Here is a 23233-nt window from a genome sequence, read left to right on the forward strand (position 1 = left end):
ACATAAGCCACGCACCTGGGGCTCAGTAGAAAATGTCTATGAAACAAATGCCCACTAAAGCCAATTACACTGTAGCTGGGGTTGGGGTAGGGACTGAAGTGAGAGGGGAAGAAGTAATATCAATACAGAACACGTAGAACGTTTGATAAAAAAGGGAGAAATCCAATCCAAATCAAAAGAAAATTAAGTAGGGGGAGCATCTTTAAAAACAAAAGTCACGTACCATAGTCCTGACGGAAAGTGTTATACTTTAGATTTCCTGTCGCAGACTAGTTTCTGACTCTCTCCCCTCGTGTAATTAAAATTTAGACTTCTGTTTACATATTTTATCTTTTCTATTTTACCCTTACGTTTGATTTCTCCCAGGTTTAAAATTCCTTAGTTGAATTTAATTCTCTGAGTTTTTAATAGTATGTAATTTGGCCGAAGGTTAGATATTATTATTGAATGACCTAGGACCAAACTGGATTCTTTCTATACTTAAAGACTAAAAGAGAAAGGTCAATTCCCTCAGGTACAGGGAGACAAATCTAAACAAACTGATGAAAGTAAAAACTGCATAAACCCACTGTGCACGAGAGAGACACATAGGCACTCACTGTGTGTTCCCACAAGTAATGCTTTTACACGCTTGTTAGAAGTTAGATAAAACGTGCCTTACTTCTAAATGTGCAAGGTTAAACAGGAGACAGGATTAAAGACATGCTTAAATGACATGAATTCCTTGCCAAAATGACAGAATTAATTTATTTACAGATAAAAACTCACCAGAAAATACTACATTTTGGAAAAGCACAGTTTAGGACAAGGGGAAACTCACCATAAAACTTGGACTTAGCCAGGATGCTACCACTAAGGCAAAATCCATCTTTTCGGTTACTAACATAAAAGGCAGATATTGGTGGGTGATGGGACACCTATTGAACACAGGAAAGGTCACACACTTAAGAAAACAAACATACTACTATGCTAGCATCAAAAGTTCAAGCCTGAGAATGGGTAAGAAGTAACAGCTGGGAAGCGATGATGAATGTTGGTAATTACAGCCTGGATCTCCGGCTCCTAGGAAGCCTGCCTCCCGGCATGCACACCAAAGGCAGGGTGTGAGTCAACAACATTTGTGTGGGAATGATAATACAGCATTTCTAATTTGAGATTATAGCATAGCTTCCATGGGGGAGGCCTTTAGGACACCCTCTTCCTCCCTAAGCCCTCTCCTGCGTGCGCACGCACACACAAGTGCTTAAAGCTCTGAGTAACCAAGTTTTTGTGCTGTAAAAAGTGTACGGAGGGGCCACATGCCGAGGAACTAAATTCTCCTCACTACAGCCATGGGATAATCATGGACAGCAAGTGCCCACTCCAGTCAAAAGTAAGGCTAAGTATAAGCTGGCTGACATCTTGATGACAGCCACACAGACAGCCAACCCTAATAGGCTGTGACAGGACAGCCATGCTCACCAGTGTGGTCTGGGGCAGCAGCCAGTACTGCAATGTTCAGTGCCTATCAAGCCTTCCCTCACGAGCAGCTGAAGAGCAGTGATTTACCAGGCTAGCATTTCTCATACCTGCTCAGCAATATAGAACGTTTTGCTGTTTGTTCTGGGATGAATCCATAAACAACGGAAAGTCTCACCAAGGATCGGATTATATGGTTTCTTCAGTCCCTAGTTAAACAAAAACAACAACAAAAAACCTACAAGTTAAAAATTACAAACACAGGTTTAAAGTTAAATTGCATTGTCTGGAAGACCACCTTATAATTCTTCAGAGTAATGGAATTTACATGAAATAAAAATATAGCTTTACTCAAGATATGGTCTAAATACAAATTTTTCAATTTCTGCCAGCAAACAACCTAAAGATAACATATTAAAAAGCAAAAACAAAAAAGAGCTCAAGAATTAATGGGGTGAAAATTACCAAAATATACTATAAGATTAAACATGTGTGAATATCTCAAAGAGTAATAAATAAAATAAAAAAAATAAGAAAGCAACTCTTGAGATGCAGGACATTCCTGTAAAATATTGTCTCAAGAGAGCAATGGTTGCTTAAAAAACCCCACAACTTAAACTGACTAGTTCACCATCTCTATCCATGCATCTGCTGCAGTCTGGTCTATATTTTGGTTACTGCAATTAGTGCAGTAATGAACATGGGGTACAAATATCTTTCTTTTTTCTTTTTTTTTTTTGTGATTTTCGAGACAGGGTTTCTCCGTAGCTTTTTGGTTCCTGTCCTGAACTAGCTCTTGTAGACCAGGCTGGCCTCGAACTCCCAGAGATCCGCCTGCCTGTGCCTCCCGAGTACTGGGATTAAAGGCATGCGCCACCACCGCCCGGCACAAATATCTTTTGAATATAAAGATTCCATCTCTTTTTTGTATTTAGCCAGTATTAGAAATGCCAGATAATAAAGTATTTGTATGACAACATCTCCATATTTTAGATTTTTTTAAATATGCCTAAACTTAAGTGGTTTTCCAGGTTCATACATATAGTTCATAATATTCTTAGAAATAAAACTAAATTTTCAAAATTTCTGTTTTGAGGTTCTTTCCATGAAATTCTACTGTGTAATAATTCTCACTGCTTGACCAGCACAATGCAAATGCATGGATTCCCGTATCTGAAGAAGGGTGTGGACACAGAGACTGTCCTATCATTAAGTTAGCGGTGGTGTTTTCATTGGTGGAAGCCGCCCTCCATTAGCTGTTCCATTGTTGTAGGTTAAAGCGTTTTATTCTAGTCTCATAATCTTCCTGCCACGGTTCTCACTCCTGCTTTCTGACTGTTCTCCGTGGGGTCGAGGGATAAACTAGGACACAGAAAGGCTTGGCTGGTGCTGTGGTCCCCAGAATTCCACAGTGAGAACGCAGCTGACACAATCACCAGGCTACCCATGGGGGTCGCACATTCCAATAGAGGACACCCAGTGTGCAGAGCCTTGGGGATAACTGCCTTTTGAACAGTCGCTGCCATTTCTGTAACTCTTGTGAAGCTATAGAGCTCCCCTTTCCATAGCAGGATTCGTCCCCCCAAAAGGTCTCATCAGTGTGTTAACCAATTATTGGGTATAACACCCTTGTACTGGTAACTGGATGACTTCCCCCCACACTGTGGGTCCCTAGTATGAAAGTATTCACTCAAAGAAACCTTTGTTCTCACAGTGAAATCCACATAAAGCTACCCCTACAATTGTCTTCTATGGCAGGACATCCAGCAAGGAGAGGAGCCTTGCAAACAAACAGACCACACTCGGAGCCTCAAAGGACCTGCACCGAGGAGGCTGGCTGGGCACGCTGATTTCTCTAACAACTGCCTTAGGAGAGCACAAGCCAATGGCCCTGCTCTACCCTAACAAGCTACTCGTGTTCTGTACTTCCCTTCCCGTCAGTTACAAGATCTTAGTCTAGGAAATTAACTGTGCCTTCACCCCTAGAGTTACAGGAGGAAGCTTTGGATCACTCAACCAGTCCCAAAGAAAGAAATTCCTTCTCACCTGGGTGACAGTGGGTGCAAGCACCCTCCGCTTAGCCCAGGGCTGGAAGTGGCAGCCTTGGGTTTTACACAGCCACGGTTTTTCACTTTGCTCCAGTGCTGAGAGGTTCCCTTTAATCAGCTAAGATTTAGTGGAAACACTAATGTGGATCAAGCCATTTTCCTCCCGCAGCGTACACTGGTTGCCATTGCTACCACAAGGCTATGGCCCCAGCCTCAGCGGAGGTGGGGGGGGGGGGCTCAGAGACTGCACAGCACTGCCACCTTTTCTTCCTCGTGTTTTCTATTTATAAACACAGACTTCTAGCTTAACTAACCATACAGATGCAGTTAACAGGCAAACTCCCTTTTCCCTCTCTTAGAAATGACAGACCCTTCCTCTCTTTACCCTTTCCAGGTATGCCTGACTCTTCAGAGCCACGTCCCCTCAAAACAGAAGTAAGATAATAGTCACCCTCTTTGTCAGCCTTATCTATCAACTTGGCCCTGAAAATGCACGTCTGGTCTCCTTCCTATTGCCAGAGAATTGCTAATTGTGCCTGTGTGGGTATAGAAACTGGAAACCTGTGGGATTGAGAGAAGCTGGAAGAAAAAGAGACGCGAGGAGACCTGTGTGAGCAGATTCACTCCTTTCACCCTCGGATCCCTTTAGTATATCCCCGCTAGCTGTAGCGCTCCTTCCTGATCCTGAGAGGTTCACTGGGCTGGTCCCCAATACACCCCGACAGGCTATAGTTCCCACACAGATGCTTTTTATTGTGTGACTTACGGAACACTTATCTATCATAATGACTAAGGAAATAAATGATCACAAACATGAACCGTTTAGACGCCCTTCAGAGTGCAGTGAGACGCTGCAGCAGGTGATGGCTCTGGTCTCCAAGTCTGATAACTTGGTTTGATCCCCAAGACTCACAAGATATAAGAACAGATTGACCTCCACATGTGCACCATGGCACCCAAATACCCACACAAATATATAAACATAAATAAAAAGGAGGAGAAAAAGAAGCAAAAACATAAACATTACCTTACCTTTGGCTTTTTATAGAACCCTGACAAATACCATTTTACAACTTTCTTCAAACGGAAATACGGATTTTCTTCGAGAGCAGCCCTAAACAACAAAATGATAAATATAACCATTTTGTGCAATCACAAATTCTCTTTCATACCTACTATGATTTATAGCAGGAAACCTAATTCATGCTTAAGTAAACAATAAAAGTCATGTAAATTTACTTCTAGAATACCTTTCCTTGCTGCTGGAGGGATGGCTTCCTCTTCTAACAGGGAACCGGAGGTACATTCCCAGCGCCCTGTCCAGTGGCTCACAGCTGACAGCAACTCCCACTCCAGCCTCCTCCTCCAGCCTCTGTGGGCCATCTGCATTCATGTGCATATACCCACACCCCCAACAAATACACATGCAATTTTTAAAAAAAACTATTAAAAATAAGTCTATAAAGGATCATTTTTTTTCTTTTTTAATCTGTTTACCTTATCCCAGTTTTCTGATTCTTTCATATACTACCTGGGACACTGCTGAATATTTTTGGAAGTTCCAAAGCAAACTGTCCAAAATGCAGCTCAGGAGACCCAGGAGTAACAAGGAGCTCTGCAAAGAACTGGGATTAAAAAGCAAACACTCTCTGCTTTCCGAGTTGGCTGGAGACATAATCTCTCAACTTCCTGCTCAGGCCACCGGCTGCCATTGCCTCCCTAAGATTCTGGATTCCCACAAGACCATAAGCCAAAAAAAAAAAAAAAAAAAAAAAAAAAAAAAATTAGGGTTGTTTGACCCTAGTTCTTCCATAAAAATAAATACGGACTTTTGAGATTCATGCCTTGTGTGGTACTGTGAAGCCCAGTCAACAGTTTGATTAAAGGGCTTCCTTGCCAGCGAAGGAGCAGCAGTGGCTGTTCACCTGGTTGCATCTAATCGGAACAGTTGATGTACACAGAAGAGAGAACAGGGGGCTGATGGTGGCCTTTCGGATCAAGGACTGTGTGGGTTTGTGTCCCAGCTACAAAGCTGAGGTTTCATGTTACAAGTGTGGAAGAAGAAAGAAGAGTTGAGATCATTCCAATCAGCTGTGTTTTCCCAGCAGTCCCTCACCCTTCACTCTTCCTGTGTGTTGTTTTTCCACCTAAACCAACTACCAGTGTAACATTTAGTCTATAGAAGAAATCTGGAGGAGCCATGACTCAGCTTTGAAGGGCTATAATTGGCAAGCCCTGTTAGCTAAAATTATTAGTTAATTTTCTGTTGCTGTGACAAAAATACCAAGAAAAGTTACTAAGAGTTATAATGGAGTCCATCATGACATGGGAGGGGAGCTGGCCTGCCAGCAAGGAGCAGGAAACAGAGAAGGCAGACCAGAAGTAGGAAGAGGCGATATACTCTTCAAAGGCTTGTTTTTAAAAAGACTCTTTTAGGGGAGAACTCAGTGGTTAAACACATGGGCTGTCCTGGCAAAGGACCTCAGTAACTTCTATTTTTTTGTACCTTGGTGGCTTTCTAGAAACCATTATCATAAAACAGCAGATGACAATTAATATTCAAGGTGTCAACCACCAGAAGAAATTCCCTGATGGAAGAATCTCATTTAAGCAAGGTTATGAGACTAGGGACCCTGAAACGTCTTTTGCGTCTGCTGTCCCTTTACATGTTTGCTACTGCAACTCTCTCTGCTATCTGGCACGGTGTGAGTGGATGTGGGGAGATTCCCCACTGGCATGTAATCTCATGAAATACATCCTGATCTACTGGGCTTTTCAATCTGTGGACTGTCAAGAAGGTGACCCCTCCTTAGCTGTACTCTCTAGCCGCTAATAATAATGTTAGCTTATACAGAGTTTTGATGAATAAGACTGAATACGAAGAGATGTTACTCAAGTCAGGGTTATAAGATCCCCCTCAGAGCTGTCTTGGATCACAGCTCAGTCTACATTAAGAAAACAGCTGTATTTCCCCAGCTGCCAGATAGCTGTACACTATTAGCTGATTTAAAACTTCAAAGTAGCTTTAGACGCCTTGCTAATGGGTTTTAAGATAAACTATTCCCAGATAAAACAGCCCAAGGACATATAACAAGCTGCTGATCTGCTGAACTAAGGTAAAAAGTGCGAAGCAACCTAACTGCTATGCCAGTCTCTCTGCTAGGTCTGGCTGATGACCTAGCACAGTGATTAACTTTCTGCACAAATTCCTAACCTCAGGTTTATGGCTTTTGTTCAGATACACTACAAAGAAAGATTCTCTAACTGGCCAGGGATACAAAAAAAAAAAAAAATCTGACTTCATAGCCCCGAGAAAGAGTTACAAGTTTCCTTCTTTATGGTCAGGGGTTACACACAGTGCAAAAAGTACATTCTGAGATTTAAAGCACTGTGTCTGCAGATGTGCCAATTTGTGCAGACACCAAGAGATTTGCAGTAATCTATCTGAGGACACACAGTCTCTGAGTCTGAGAAAGCCTGACTTTTATAACAGCTAACCACAAAATGTTAGTTTAAAATGTTTACACACTTAGAAGTATAGGATATAGCACAGAATTTATTTATTTTTCTTATACTCCTCAGTAGTTTAGTTTTATAAGGCTACTTCTATAGAAAAGATAATAAGGCCTGGAGAGATGACTCAGAGGTTAAGAGTACTGACTGCTCTTCCAGAGGTCCTGAGTTCAGTTCCCAGCAACCACATGGTGGCTCACAGCCATCTATAATGAGATCTGGTGCCCTCTTCTGGCATGCAAGCATACATGGAAGTAATGTTGTATACATAATAAATAAATCTTTTTTTTTTAAAAGAAATGAAACGTGACCCACAGAGGGAGCAGAATGAGTGCAAAAGCTCTACCTCGATGTGACATTTGAACTAGACTATTTTGCTACAGCCTTTACCTGCTTTTCCTTAGTTTACATGACGTTCACATTTAAGAACTGTTTCTGTTTCATTTTTCCCATTTCTTTTCCTATAGGCTATGGGATATCTTCACTCTATTGCTAGCTGGGAGTTCTTTTTACTGGAGGGAGCGGGACAAATCAGTCCTGACTGTCCTCGAGCTCATCACAGGTCTCTTGCCCCGCCCTCAAGAGCTAGGATCACAAATGTGTACCACCATGCTGGTATTACGAGCTCTTTTTATCTTAGGAGAATTACTACTTTTATCTACTACATAATTTGCTAAGTTTTCTTGTGATATACACCAATCATCTCTTGATTCGGCTTATGTTTTCAATGTTCACTAATGTAATTAAAAACAACTGAAAACAGATATGGACAACAGATATTGGTGTAGATTCCTAAGACCAAATAGCTGGGCCAACATCAGTAGCACAGAAAACAGTGCCACAAGACTCCGCAGACATGGCAGCAGGTGAAATATGAAAGGGTGAGCACAAAATTGCTATTACATAGAGGATGACCTCACGTGTTACCTACCTACCAGCCTCTCACTGGCCTCGCTGAACCCCAGGAATCCACCTTTCCCCACCTCCCTACTGAGATTAAAAGTGCATGCCACCATGCCTGGCTTTCCGTTACATTCTTGAGACACTCTAGAACCATGCAGGGATCTTCTATTTCTAGAAGACTCTACTTACTCAGACAGGAAATCTGCATGATAGTAGTAATCTGAAAGTTTATCCAGGAAAGACCGGGGCTCCAGAATAAACGTAGGAAGAACCACCCTGGACAGGTCCATGCCAGGACGAACTTGTTTGAGCAGAGTCCAGATAAGGCTTTTGTTTTCTTCAGACACAGTTTCCGTTTGAGAAGCCTCACCTGCCTTTAACAATTATAACACAGCACACTGAGATATTTTATTTATCTTAGACAGACACAGTAGATGATAAAAACATGACTCTCCAGGACTACTGCAAGCATTATGGGAATGTGCAAACAACCATTTAGCTATCAAAGTCTAGGCTATAAAAGTGAAAGGAATATCAAAATAACAGTACACAAAAGAATCAAATTCTACTGTTTTTTGTTCAATTACATTTATTTTCTACTGAGAAAAGTAGCCCAGACTACCCTGAAACTTGCAGACTTCCTGCTTCTTTCTTTCTTCCAACTGCTGAGATTACAGGCACGTGCCACCAAACCCAGCTTAGTAGTTTATTGTTTTACATATGTTTACTTTTATGCACTGGTAATAACAAGCAAGTTTTAAATTTATACTATTTCCAATTTTTTTTTTTTTAGTTTTTTGAGACAGTTTCTCTGTAGCTTTGGAGCCTGTCCTGGCACAAGCTCTTGTAGACCAGGCTGGACTCGAACTCACAGAGATCCGCCTCCCTCTGCCTCCCGAGTGCTGGGATTAAAGGCGTGCGCCATCACCGCCCGGCTCCAAATTACTTTATACCTGGTAATAACACCAAGTGATATTCTATTCCAAACAAACTTGAAAATGTAAGCTTAAAGTTCAGCAGACCACACTGGCATTCGGGTATGTTTTGGACGCTTAAAAATGTAAATAAATTTCACAATACACCTTTGAAGAAACATGTGGCATATAGATATTCTTTGGGGAAAACAATAAGCCAGGGAAAAAATATCTATAATTCGGTGTGGTAATTTTCTAGAGTTGGTACGCCAGAGTCTGGCACTAGAAAGTGCTCACCTCGCCGAGCTCTTCGTGGCTCTGCTCCATGTAGGTGGTCTCCTTCAAAGGCTCAACGGGCTCAGGTTCAATGTAAGAGTCATCTTGCCTTTCTGATGTGTCTGTGTCACTTTCCTCACTTTTCCCCATCACCTCATTGTCAGATTCGTCATGCTCTTGGTCGTTTTCTTTGTCGGACTTATCAGAATACATGTCTTGGTCCTTAAAGTGCTGCCTTTCAATTTCACTATCATTCAACCTAATGGAGTAATTACATGGAGAACAAAGGATCCGCAAATTAGACTAACACGCAGCACTTATTGTAGATTTGCCATGCTGTATACAGTTTAAAGTGTTTTACTTCGTCTTTGGGATTATCCTATCAGGCAATATTGTTACTTCATAATCAGTGAGAAAAGGCCCAAAGAAATTAAACAGAAGCCTGCAATGAAAGATGACAAACTGAGCCTTTGTCTCTCTATTCTCAGGGCTAAAATGTTCTCACAATAGGATACAGACTACTTCTTCTCAGGTCCACCGCCCTACTGTTTTACAAATGCTGTTACTGGAAGCAGGATCACCACCACATCTGGTTGAAGAGAAACAGTAAGACCATCAGGTTCTCAGCTGGATAAATTATGACTTTCCACTGAAAAGACCTCCAGAGTCACCCAAAACAACCTCTTCGAGTTAGATGGAAACATGCTGTGAGATATATTTAACATTTATCTGATCGGTTTAATTGTGAGGGGGGAAACTGCAGGAACAATGGGAATGACCATTTCACCTAAAGGATAAGCCTACAGCCCCAAAGTGAAGCTTTAAAAGAGGGAACGGTGGTTTTTTTTCTTTAATTCAAAGCAATAAAAAGATACCAGCACCTGAAAATTACCTGTTCACTACATCCCAGTTTTGCCAGAGAAATATTATGTTGCTATTAGCTACAAGAAATGCTCAGGAGACAAAAACCACAACTCAGACATAGTTTCTACTAAAAAATGTGAACTTACTGGAAGTTGTCGCCACTGTGGAGATTGTTCGCACGCAGTAAACCGTACAGAGTCACATGTGTGTTATCTGATGAAATGCTCAGGTCGTGCTCCTTTCCTTCCCTGATCATTGTGCGTTTAAGAAGACTAGAACATTTCAAAGCCAACTCCAGGGCATCCATCCAGCACCTTCCTAGAAGAACATGGGTTTACAAGCAAGAAAATAAATGAAGCCTGCACTGATTTAATTTAATCCTCTTAACCTAAAGCATACTGTCTCTTTAAGAAACAAGCACTTTCAGAAAAGTTAATTTAAACATAAAAGTTTGCCAGGATTTTAATGCAATCTTTTTTTTTTAAATAAGTGCTTTTTAAGCAATAAGCATTTTAAAAATTATAATAGGAGAAAGTATGTATTATACAAGTACATCCAATCTAAAATAAAATATGACAAACCTTAGCAATTTTATTCATTCATTCATTCATTCATTCATTTTTCAGTTTCTCAAGATATGGGTTCTCTATGTAGCTGCCATGGCTGTCCTGGAACTTGCTATGTAGAGTAGGCTAGCCTTGAGCTCAGAGATCCACCTGCCTCTGCCTCCCAAGAACTGGGACTAAAGGCATGCGCCACCAATGCCAGGCAATATGCAATTTTAAAGTATCAACCAAGGTCCATAAAATACACTGAAGAGAAGGTGATTCTGTACTATAAGCTAACTGAAATAATGTTTTGTTGCTGATAACAGGTCTGTCCTCAGGTTCATCATCCACTCTATGCATTATCTGAGTGTGCACCAGTCAAGCACAGGCTTTGTTGTGGCATTTCACACTGCTCTAACGTATGGAGAGCATATCCACTCCGCCCCTCTGAATGGTTCCTGCATTCTCTTTACTTCCGTTTGTTTGCTTCCCCTCTCACACTGTCTCTGGAGCTTTGTTCAGATCTCACATACAGAAGAAAACATGCAGCTCTTGTTTTAAGTCAAGAAAATACCTATCCATGCCATGACTGTCAATATTAATAGCTTTCTTATAATTTAGAATTGTATCAGTGGAATTAGGAAATATAGTAATATATTTAAGTCCTGCTAAAATCCATATATACTTGTTTCAAGATCTGGCAAAAAATTAAACCATAAAAACATTTTCATAATGTCTATATTTTAATAATATAAACAGTAACTCTCTAGTATTACAAGAGTCAGCACTAGAAGGCTTTAAAATTTCCTACATCAACCTAATATAAACTATGAAGTGTGACAGTAAAGATAAATTCATTATCACTTAGAAAGCTATTAAGGTATGTTGTGTCTGCGTGTATGTGTGTGTGTGTGTGTGTGTGCATGTGTATGTGCTCTCTGTATTATTTGCCAAATAAGTTATGGATCTGGCTACAGGGTGGGGTGTGTGTGGATAGTTATTTGTATTTTGCTTTCTTATGTAAAATAAAATCAAACCAGTGTTATATGCTCCATAATCACTGTTAATGCAGTGATAGCTCATAGGTTGAATATTCTCTTAAAATGATAACATTCAATGAATTACTACAAAAAAAAAACAAAAAAACAAAAAAAACAAACTACTAAGTCTCCAAAGCACTATGTCAGGGGAGAAGGAGAAAACCCGAGCTGCAGACACCGTCCAGTTACACGTGTCCTTCCTATCAGAGTTCTTTGTCCACAAAGCTAGCAATGTAGTTTGCAGTCCAAAAAGTTTATGGTTACTTGCTTCAAGTGTCCTAAAAAATCTGATTTAATCCAAGGTTAACACAAAATAATATGTAAAATAATTCCTGAAAGATGAGAGCCAATCCACTAAAAAGTACTTACCATCTGACTCTGAGGTCGCTCGAATAATCAAGTAACTGCTGGGTAAGGGTTGAGTTATGGATCCAACTGCTTCACCCTTTGGACCCTTAATAAGAAAACAGAAGGTACAGGTACAGGATAAGCACTGAGACAGGCCAACAACAGGTTATTCTTATTATTTGTATCAGATATGGGTTATATCAGGCACAATTATAGTCTAAAACCAAATCAGCTTTAATTACGTCTGTTTTAAGAATGCCAGTTTTAGTACTCAAGTATTCTCTCCCAACAAATACACTTTCTGAATAAAATTGAACAAATAATAGTGTTTATCATTTAAATAATATCTGTACATAGTGCTCATATGCTAAAGAAAACCTAATATATAACATACTGACACAATTAAGAAGAATTTCCATTTTACTACATAAGAATACTGTATTTCTAGAAGTTTGAAAAAGTTGACGAAAATATAATTCACTAGATAAAGGGAAAAGAATATTGACTGGGTCTATGGAAGAATCAACATTCACTTTGTCGTCAATTACAATCTGTTTTAAAGACTGATCGCAAAAACCTTCAAGAAAGAAAAAAGAATTGCTTCATTAACTGTGGCTATTAAAAAAATTAAAAAACAAGCAAACACTAGGACCTAAAATCAGACTATCTAGATTTTAATCTTGTCACCTACTAGGAAAACTACTATCGGATTCAATCTTATTTGTATTAGGAGAATGCTACATCCTCCTAGGTATGAGGATGAAATAACAGATTAGGATCTTTGCTCTGTGGTTGGTCCACACATGTTGTTCATAATCATAGGAAGATCTAAAATTTACCATACTAATGCATTTTTAATTCTAACAAGAATTTTCATTCTATAGGTATCACTAGATGAGAAATGCTAGAAGTCTAATTAGGTAGTTAGACATTTAATTATAATTCACTAGTAAAAAAATAGAATTCCAAAACAGAAATAATATGCAATCTTAAATTTATTCCTCAATGAATGTAGACTACAGTAACATAAATCCTTTCCTGGAGACATCAATACTGTCTGGGTATACAGTTAGTCCTTTAGTCAAAGTGAACACAATCATCCCAGAGACTAAAGCAATGATTGATCTCACTGTGAAAACTTAAGATTTGGTGATTTGGTTAATGTAAGCTACATTGTTACGGTTTGTAGAGCTCTTTGACCATTAATCAAAGAATACATTTCTGTTTTCATGCTTATTTCTGCTGTTCCAGCATTCAGGGACCATACTAATACCTTCAGTTATAAAAACATTAGTTTCCTATCTTTAAAGAAAGCCACATCTCATAAGACCAAATAGGGCAGCTTCTCACATATCCCCATCACTACAGGAAGGGCCACAAAAATGTGTCAGCTTCTGTTCCAGGCTACCATTCAGATGAAGAATAAAAATGCAGTCAACATCACACAAGGTTATACAGAAGTAGCAGGAACCACAATTAATAAAAAAATATAAATTTAATCTTCAGTAACAAAAGAGAAAACAAGATCCAATACACTGGGAAAATGTTCTCGGAAAACTGGTTTAGGTCCTAACAATAAGCGAAAGGCTCTCTGTCACCCCCGTGAGCACAGAGATAGAAGGTCAAATACAGCTGTGGAGGCAGGAGCAGGTCCAGCAGTCATCTGGTTGGCTCACCTTCCTTCCCACTGTCCCCTTTACCGTTTCCCCCAACAAGTGCTCACATACCTTCACTGCCCAAATAGACTGCTCCAGAGGATGGAAAAGCTTGAAACAGAAGCCATCCTTTTTTGATGGACGTTCAATAATCTCACAAGCATTCAGAAGGACTGTTCCAACCCACTGGCCATTTTTCTGTGTTTTATAGATCAGAAGCACCCCAGGTTTCAACACACACCATAACTTGGTCCAGCTCTTTAGGGTACCACGAATCTACAGAAAAATATATTTATTATAAGATTGATCTGCTTCTCTTTCTAGACTACAGAATAACAAACTAAATAATGGCTACTGGGACACTTTAATCTAAAGTTATATTACACATACATTTACACTGAACAGGTCTGTAGTGAAAAGGTTTCTTCATGCATACCGTGCAGATGAATATGGAGCCGACATGGCTCCTGATTTGAAGAAGCTCGGATTTTCATAGAATGGCAGGCCAAAGTTTCAATATTATACTTGAAGTACAAACCTAACCTCCTAGATCACTTCAGGCATCAATAAAATAAACTTCCAAAGTACTGAAATAATTCTTTTGGTAGCAGTTGTTACGAATGTAATTTGTGGGAATAAATGATTATTCTGCCTTTTCTAACTTTCCTTTTCTGAACACTTTTGGCACAACCAAGACATTTCCTAAACATTTGGTAAATAGTAGGAAGAAGAAAGATTCTCTCCCAAACCAGAGTCTACCTAGCTCCTGCAGCTGCCTTCCTTAGGTAGGTGTGCCATATAACTGTCTAGGAGGAGGCCCTTAAGTGTGAGCACATCACTTGTTTTTATGAAATGCTCCTTATCTTAAGCTCCATTTCTGTCAATAACGTTAGCAAGTTTGTCCATCACTTTCTACATCTGTACTCTACTAAAAATTGATAATAGGCAATTCACTGGCTACACAATGCTGAACAGGATGCCAGCATAGGATTCAGACTAAAGCAGGAGCGTTCTTCACATTTACTAGCTGCATGTACACGAATTGTGAAATGAATACGGACTCACTGAGGAGCAAAATGGGCAGAACCACTGTGATTCCAAGATACAAAAAGTTAGGGAGACTCTGGAGCCAGGAATAAAAAGAGAAAAATATTAAGAAGAGGTGTGTGCATGCACATCTCTCTACATTGATGGAGGAAGGTCATTGGCTAATAAAGGAACTGCCTTGGCCCATTTTATTGGTTAGAAGATAGGTGGGAGGTGTAGACAGAACAGAACGCTGGGAGGAACAGGAAGTGAGGTCAGACTCCACAGCTCTACTCGCTGGAGCAGAGACACCGTGGCCCGCTCCGGGGCAGACACACGCGATGAAGCTCTTACCCAGGATGGACGTAGGCTAGAATCTCCCCGGTAAGCGCACCTTGGGGTGCTACATACAGATGATTAGAAATGGGCTAAATTAATATGTGAGAATTAGCCTAGAAGAGAATGGGCCAAGCAGTGTTTAAATGAATACAGTTTGTGTGTTGTTATTTCGGGGCATAAGCTAGCCGAGCAGGCAGCCGGGGTTCTGGGGACGCGGCCCTGCCGCTCCTGATTATTACATATGGTGCCCACGTGGACAACTGCTTCCACATAAAGCCTGAGACAGCTTGGGAAGTAATTCTAGAACAAAATGAAAGCATTGTGCCTGGTTTCTTGGTAGCAGCAATTTCTCGGTTCTACTCTGCTTGCTAGAGGCAAGCAAGCGCCTCATCTAAGAGAGGCTTCCTGACTCAGCTTTAGCTGCAAAACCCTGCAGCTCATTAAGAGGTCCTGCCACGAAACACTTGGATGGTGTTGACGAAAAGCTGAACACATGCTTTTCGGTTTTCAGCCATAGCAGGAAAAAAGCTGCGCTGTTTAAAAATGCCGGCTTTCTGGGCTGTCCTGCCAGGGCAAACTCTGACTCTTTTACGCAGGCGGTTCGTGCAGTTTGCAAGCACAGGCTGCTGAAGCTCGCTTGCTGGCAGGAACCTTGAAATGCCATAGAGTTGTCGCAGTAAATGTGGCTACAGCCAGTACCTCAGCCATGAGGCTGGAAAGCTAAGGAATGGACTGGATCTAGCTGGCAAAGCCACGCCTTTAATCCTACCCATATTGCTCAGTAATTTAAAGGCTCGTGTGGTTAGAAAAAGAGAGATATACAGTAAAGAGAGATTCAAAGACAAAGAAAATTTCTAAATGGTTTGAAGTGTGTTAAAAATATATGCAGACTAAAAGTTGAAGTTCTTAAAGTAAAAAACAAAAAAAGGAAGAGAGTTGTTGTGTGTGGTAGCACATGCCTTTAATCCCAGTGCCTAGAAGGCAGAGACAAACAGATCTCTGTGAGTTCAAGGTGTAGTAGTGTACACCTTTAATCCCGAATGCCTGGGAGGCAGAGACAGGAGGATCTCTGAGAGTTCAAAGACAGCCTGGTCTACAGAGTTACTTCAGGTCAAAGATACAGAGAACCTGTCTCAAAAAGCAAAAAGTTAAAAGTAAAAATAAACAAAATAGAGGTTAAAACAAAGCTGCACAAAGATGGAAAATACACAGAGAATTTTGATACTGTATGCTATTATGCTCTCTTTGAATTGTTTGCTGAGGAAAGAGCAAAAGCTACTAAAAGATATTTATTTATAAATGCTGCTGAACTAATCCAACATAGATATTTTGATGCCTTGATTTTGAAATTTGGGTCTAAGGACATGATGCTTTGGAACGGAGTTTCTTATTTTGTTTTCACAGAGGATGAGACGCTGTTCATTTCTTCTATTCCAATTTGGTATGATGGACCACGCCCTCCTGAAGGGTTGTTGTGAACATCTCCAGAAAATTGCTTCGCTCAACTGCCAACTGAGATGAAACTAGCACACAGGTTGTACCGTGAAGGACCTGGTTAACGACGCCCCCATTCAGCAGGAAGCAGTTTGGAGAGAAAAAACTGTGCCCATGTTCCCAAATATGGTTTATAAGCGTTCTTTTACATTTAAAGGGGGATATGATAGAGATATGAATAATTTACATTGATATGGATTTTGTTTTAGTGATTTAAATTTAAGGTCAATTTTGTTATATGTATAAGTGTTTCTGAATTTGATCAAGGTATTGTTATTGTGTAGTTCATTTAAATATGTACTGTATAATTAAGAAATATAGGTTGTTAATGGATAATCATCAATAATAAAGCTTGTAGTCATGTTAGATTTTCTAGATATATATAGATATATTTTAGATAGACATTCTTCATGTCTTTCAAAGATTACAGAATAGGACATTTAATGTTTTAATAACTGAGGACTTTTCATGACAATGAGACACTCTGTTCCTGGCAGCACCAATCTACTTCAAGAGGAAGATGGGCATCGAAGAGGATCCTTATGGAGTTTGATAGCCATTTAAGCAAGAAACTGCTCTTGCCTGGACTATTGCATAAACTGGACACAGAGAACCCATAGAGAGAGGACTACTGAACTTGCCTAAGGTGAGATGATCTTTTGGGATTCCTGATTCATGAAAGAGTCTGCGAGACATTCTGCAGGACACAACAGATAGTGACTGAACTGACTTTGAATTTTCCTGCTTTATGGAAATGTCTGCTGGATACCATGGGCCTGAAGGCTGAAGATGGATGCCCCAATGGTACAGAGGAACTTTGGGTGACTGTCCAGGCAGCGAGATGTCTCTGTCATTTCTAGCGTTTTAAAAGTTGCTTTTTTCTTGTTTACTTAGGTCATATTGTATCTTTCTGGAGTCTTTGATGGAGTTAAGAATAGTTATAGTTTTCCTTAGTTATGATAAAGATTATTGTAACTTTTACTTGATAACTGTTTTGTTATATGTAATTTTGCTATGTTAAAGTTAAAGCCTTTTTTTTTTTTAAACCGAAAAAGGGGAAATGATGGAGGAAGGTCATTGGCTAATAAAGGAACTGCCTTGGCCCATTTTATTGGTTAGAAGATAGGTGGGAGGTGTAGACAGAACAGAACGCTGGGAGGAACAGGAAGTGAGGTCAGACTCCACAGCTCTCCTCTCAGGGGCAGATGCCTCAGAGAGACGCCATGCCCCGCTCCAGGGATGAAGCTCCGACCCAGGATGGACATAGGCTAGAATCTCCCCGGTAAGCCCACCTTGGGGTACTACATACAGATGATTAGAAATGGGCTAAATTAATATGTGAGAATTAGCCTAGAAGAGAATGGGCCAAGCAGTGTTTAAATGAATACAGTTTGTGTGTTGTTATTTCGGGGCATAAGCTAGCCGAGCAGGCAGCCGGGGTTCTGGGGACGCAGCCCCGCCGCTCCTGATTATTACACTACATAAATGAGATGTCAAGCTGAGAGAATCAAAGGAAAGATAGCTACCCTGACATAACATCCTTGATCTTGGAGACATGACAATAGAAAAGAGGGTCAACTGTCAGAAATGAAGGGAGGGCCAGCCAGAGTCAGGGATGAAGATATATGATGTGGGAATCTCCTCTGTATGCTATGAATATGTTTTATTGCCATTGGTTAATAAAGAAGCTACTTCATTGTCAAAAATCAGGTGTTCGAAGGTGTGTGGATTAATATCCGGGTCTTCAATTCAGTTCCATTGGTCCTCCGGTCTGTTCTTATGCCAATACCAGGTTGTTTTCAGTACTGTAGAGCTCTGTAGTAGAGTTTGAAGTCATGGGTTGTGATGCCTCCAGAAGTTCTTTTATTGTACAGGATTGTTTTGGCTATCCTGGGTTTTCTGCTTTTCCATATGAAGTTGAGTACTGTTCTTTAAAGGTCTGCGAAGAATTTTGCTGGGATTTTGCTGGGCATTGTATTGAATCTGTAGATTGCTTTTGTTAAGATTGCCATTTTTAATATGTTAAATTCTACCTTCCCAAGACACACCGTTGAATACCTGATTTTTGACAAAGAAACAAAAAATATCAAATGGAAAAAAAGAAAGCATATTTAACAAATGGTGCTGTCATAACTGGATATCAACATGTTGAATGTAAATAGATCCGTATCTATCACCATGCACAAAACTCAAGTCCAAATGGATCAAAGACCTCAACATAAAGCCAGCCACACTGAACCTCATAGAAGAGAAAGTAGGAAGTACACTTGAATGCATTGGCACAGGAGACCACCTCCTAAATATAGCCCCAGTAGCACAGACACTGAGAGAAACAATTAATAAATGGGACCTCCTGAAACTGAAAAGCTTCTGAAAAGCAAAGGACACCGTCAACAAGACAAAACAACAGCCTACAGAATGGGAAAAGATCTTCACTAAACCCACATTAGACAGAGGTCTGATCTCCAAAATAAACAAAGAACTTGAGAAAGTGGTCACCAAAAGAACACATAATCCAATAAAAAAAAAAAAATGGAGTACAGACCTAAACAGAGAACTCTCAACAGAGGAATATAAAATGGAAGAAAGACACTTAAGGAAATGTTCAACATCCTTAGCCATTAGAGAAATGCAAATCAAAACAACTCTGAGATTCCATCTTACACCTGTAAGAATGGCCAAGGTCAAAAACACTGATGACAATTTATGCTGGAGAGGTTGTGGGGAAAAGGGAACACTTCTGCATTGCTGGTGGGAATGCAAGCTGGTACAGCCCCTTTGGATGTCAGTGTGGCGATTTCTCAGAAAATTAGAAAATAACCTTCCTCAAGACCCAGTAATACCACTTTTGGGTATATATCCAAAGGATGCTCAATCGTGCCACAAGGACATGTGCTCAACTATGTTCATAACAGCTTTGTTTGTCATATCCAGAACCTGGAAACAACCTAAATGCCCTTCAACTGAAGAATGGATAAGGAAAATGTGGTATATTTACACAATGGAGTACTACACAGCAGAAAAAAAATAACATCTTGAATTTTGCAGGAAAATGGATGGAGGTAGAAAACATCATTTTCAGTGAGGTAACCCAGATGGAAAAAGACAGTTATCACATGTACTCACTCATAAGCAGTTTTTAAACATAAAGCAAAGAAAACCAGCCTACAAATCTCAATCCCAGACAATGAGGACCCTAAGAGAGAAATACATACCCAACTACATGGGTAGTAGAAAAAGACAAGATCTGAGAAAACTGGGAACATGGGGACCTTGGGAGAAGGATGAATGGGAGGGGAGAGGCAGGGAGGAGAGCAGAGAAAAATGGAGAGCTCAATAAAAATCAATAAAATACTGGGAAAAAAAAAAGAAGCTTCTTCAGCCTATAGCTGAGCAGCATATAGCCAGGCTAGAAGAGCTATATAGAGAGAGTAGGCAAAGTCAGGAAGACATGTAGCTACAAAGAAGACAGATGCCAGATCCTTACCAGTAAGCCACAGCCTCGTGCCGAAACACAGAGTAATAGAAATGGGTTAATTTAAGATGTAAGAGTTAGTTAATTAGAAGTCTGAGCTAATAGGCCAAACAGTGTTGTAATTAATATAGTTTCTGTGTAATGATTCAGGTTTGGGTGGCCGGGAAACAAATGAGCAATCGGGAAACAAGTGAACAGCCTCCTGTTACAAATATATACCTATATAATCCCAGCGTCTGAGATGCTGAGGCCAGAGGGCTGCCATGTGTCCAAGGCCAGTCAGGGCTACATAGAGCAATACCTTGTTTTAAAATAACAGAGTGGGTGGGAAGGTGAAGAAGGACCCTTCCATCCTAAGGATGTCTGGGGACGTGCAGAGCATATGGAGAAGAGCTCTGGGAAAGAAAACAAGCGGGATCCAGAGCTCTTAGAAGAGATAAGGTAAACTGGAATTTATTTCAGCACAAAACTGAAGACAACCCTTGTAGTACTTGAGCTGGGTACAACCGTGATTAGGACTCTCAGTGTAGTGGAAGAACTTTTTCAAACGTCTCTAAGAACCACTGGGTAGCGGCTTTGCTAATTCCAGGAAAAGGGAAGTCTTTAGGGCTGTGGAAAATGTCAGACATTAGGGCTTCTGGCGTCAAAGTCTTACAAAGTTAGGAGTAAAGATTCCCAGAGCTACCCCTCAGGTGAGCCTAGGAAGACAGACAGTGACTGGATGAGGAAAAGGAACGGAACAGCAATGTGAACGTAACAGTGCTTCTGAGGTTCAGCTTTCATATCAACTTGTCCTCCTCTTATCCTAGCAATACAAATTCCAATCTGCAATAATATCAAATGATAAGTGGAACAATAAAATATCTTTATAATGAGGTACAGTATGCAACACAATATCACGCTAATCAAAATGTCCTTTGAGCTGAATTGCTATCAGTATGTGCCCTTGTGAAGATTGGCACACAGAACACAGAAATACCTTCCCTCCCACTGAGAACCTAGCTTTTGTTCTGTCTCGAGCTTTCTCAACCCAGTGAATAAGCACTCAGCGAGAGTTCAAACCCAAGCCTGACCTTCAGCCAGTCGGCCATGACAATGACAGAAGGGTCTGTGATGGTGCTGAGCAACTCCTTCGTGGCTCTCTTCTTCTCTTCACGGTAATTTTTCTTTTGTACCTAATTTAACATAGAAACAAAACACTCAGTAGAGGAAACAACTTCTTAGAACTCCAGCATTTAAGATAAAAAACTGGACAGAAGCTTTGACAGCACAGGTAGGAGCCTGGTTTCTGTGACCACTAGTCCAGTCCTCTGGATCATTTTAAATCTCTTTTATCCTTTCAGATACACACAATCTGTAGAAATGCACAGCTTCTATGTTTTTAAAAACAAAAAATCCATTTGCCTTGTTTGTTTGGTTTTGGAGACAGGGTTTCTCTGTAGAGCTGTTCTGGAACTCAGGGATCCGCCTGCCTCTGCCTCCACTAGGACCAAAGGCTTTTGAGTAGCACTGCTAGCTTTTGGGTTTTTGATTTGTTTTGAGAGTTTCTATGTCTACCATATTCTTTCACCTGTGCTAGAGGATCCCCACCTCAAATAAAACATGATGACACCGAGTGCATTTGGTGAACTGTCATTATTCTAAACTCGTATCTATAACATTACTTCATTCAATCACCACAATTAGCTTTTCAAGTAGAAGTATTATTAACTTTATTACATTCAAGAACACTGAAGTAGAGACAGCAATGTGCCCAGAATCACACTGCTATCAAGGTGTGAAGCCGGATCCAAACCAAGACAGACTGCCTTCCACGGCTGTGTTTAAAGAGCCAGGCTGTTTTTCTAAAGCACTCTTACTGGTAGAAATCATCTTAGCTCCTAGCTTTGTTTATTACAAACAATGCTGCAACTACTCCCAAATGGAAGTTGTGACCTTTCATTTTAAGAAAATCTAAGACTGAAATAAATAAGAACAATTAAACCATTTTAGTTTTATAGGTTTTATAGGTAAATTATTTCTATGAAGTAACCCAAGAAAACAGAAGTGAACTAATAGTTTTATTATTGTTTTTTATTTGAATGGGGGGGAAAGAGTAATAACCTATTAGTGTCTACAGTTTTTCCTTAAATAAGATAAAAATCTATCAAAGTTAAATTTGAGATAACACGCACATAATTAAGTTTAAATGTTATATACCTCTCATGCCTTAGACTTAACAGCATTTTATTTTTTTGAGACTTTACTTTTATTTTGTATATTGGTGTTTTTCCAGCCCACAGGTATGTCTGTCGTATGTATGCAGTCCCTGTGGGGGACTGAAAAGGCCCTCAGATCTTCTGAACTGGGCCATGTGGGTACTGGGCACTGAACTCAGGTCCTCTAAAGAACAGCCGATGCTATTACCCACTGTGATCTACTGTGAGACGGCCGATGCAGATGCACACAGGACCAGCCATAGAGCACAGATGGATGAAATGGATCAGCAGGTACCACAACCAGTAGAGAGCATGTGTCCTGTAAGCTCCCAGATCTGTGGCCAGTTGAGAAGGCAGCCCCAACACTGCACATTTCTTAAGAGAAATTAGAAATCTGGACTTTTATTGTTTCAAAATTTAAAATGCAATACAGGTCAAACAAAATACATACTCCTATGGGCCTGATAGTTGACAAACTAATTTAAATGAACGCCAGAAATATCCACTGGGTGCTCCACACACAATGGGTGTCACGCTGTTGTTAAAGCTGGGAAGGGACACTGATCCCAAGCCTGTGCTACGGCCAGCTGAAGACGGAAACAGCCTGCTCTCAACAGTCATCAAAAGTGATCATTAGCTGACCTCACACTATAAAAATAGGAACATTTTGCCTTTCCATCCCTCTGGAATTTTTCCTTCGCCCTTTAGAAGCATACATATAAATATTTTGTATTAGATCCCTTTCAAAAGTACATACTAAGCACAATGTGAGAGGATCAGGAAGTTCGCTGAGAGTTTCATAGTAACACCAGACGCTATACCTGTATAGTTCCACCAACATAACTGTCCAAACATGAACTGAACAAGATCACTGTGGTGATGTCTTGTTTGTGCTCTAACAAATAAAGCTTGCCTGAAGATCAGAGGACAGAGCTAGCCACTAGCTAACCATAGACGTCAGGCAGTGATGGCATACACCTTTGATCCCAGCACTTGGGAGCCACAGGCCTTTAACCCAGCACTAGGGAAGTGGAGAGAGGAATATAAGAAGAATGGAGACAGGATTTCTTGCCCATTCAGTCTGAGGATTTGCAGAGATCCCTTTGGGCTAAGGAACTGGTAGAGGTAAGAAGT

At 40.3% G+C, this 23233-nt stretch overlaps 1 protein-coding gene across 9 annotated transcripts in view; it reads right to left on the bottom strand.

Annotated features, from left to right (window-relative positions):
• The window catches only part of Osbpl8 (oxysterol binding protein like 8), a 138694-nt gene that overhangs the window by 21241 nt on the left and 94220 nt on the right, over positions 1-23233 (bottom strand). For all 9 annotated transcript variants that reach the window (XM_041665843.1, XM_041665817.1, XM_041665826.1 and 6 more), the window contains 9 exons: positions 20975-21076; positions 13640-13843; positions 11934-12018; positions 10123-10294; positions 9134-9371; positions 8112-8296; positions 4539-4620; positions 1569-1667; positions 821-917 (listed from right to left, as the gene is read on the bottom strand). In XM_041665843.1, coding sequence (XP_041521777.1) covers positions 821-917; positions 1569-1667; positions 4539-4620; positions 8112-8296; positions 9134-9371; positions 10123-10294; positions 11934-12018; positions 13640-13843; positions 20975-21076 — 1264 coding nt within the window. The remainder of the gene's footprint in view (positions 1-820; positions 918-1568; positions 1668-4538; positions 4621-8111; positions 8297-9133; positions 9372-10122; positions 10295-11933; positions 12019-13639; positions 13844-20974; positions 21077-23233) is intronic.

Source organism: Microtus oregoni, unplaced genomic scaffold, assembly GCF_018167655.1.
Source record: "Microtus oregoni isolate MIOR12 unplaced genomic scaffold, Mior012 000001F_ref0000356, whole genome shotgun sequence".
Lineage (NCBI taxonomy): Eukaryota > Metazoa > Chordata > Mammalia > Rodentia > Cricetidae > Microtus > Microtus oregoni.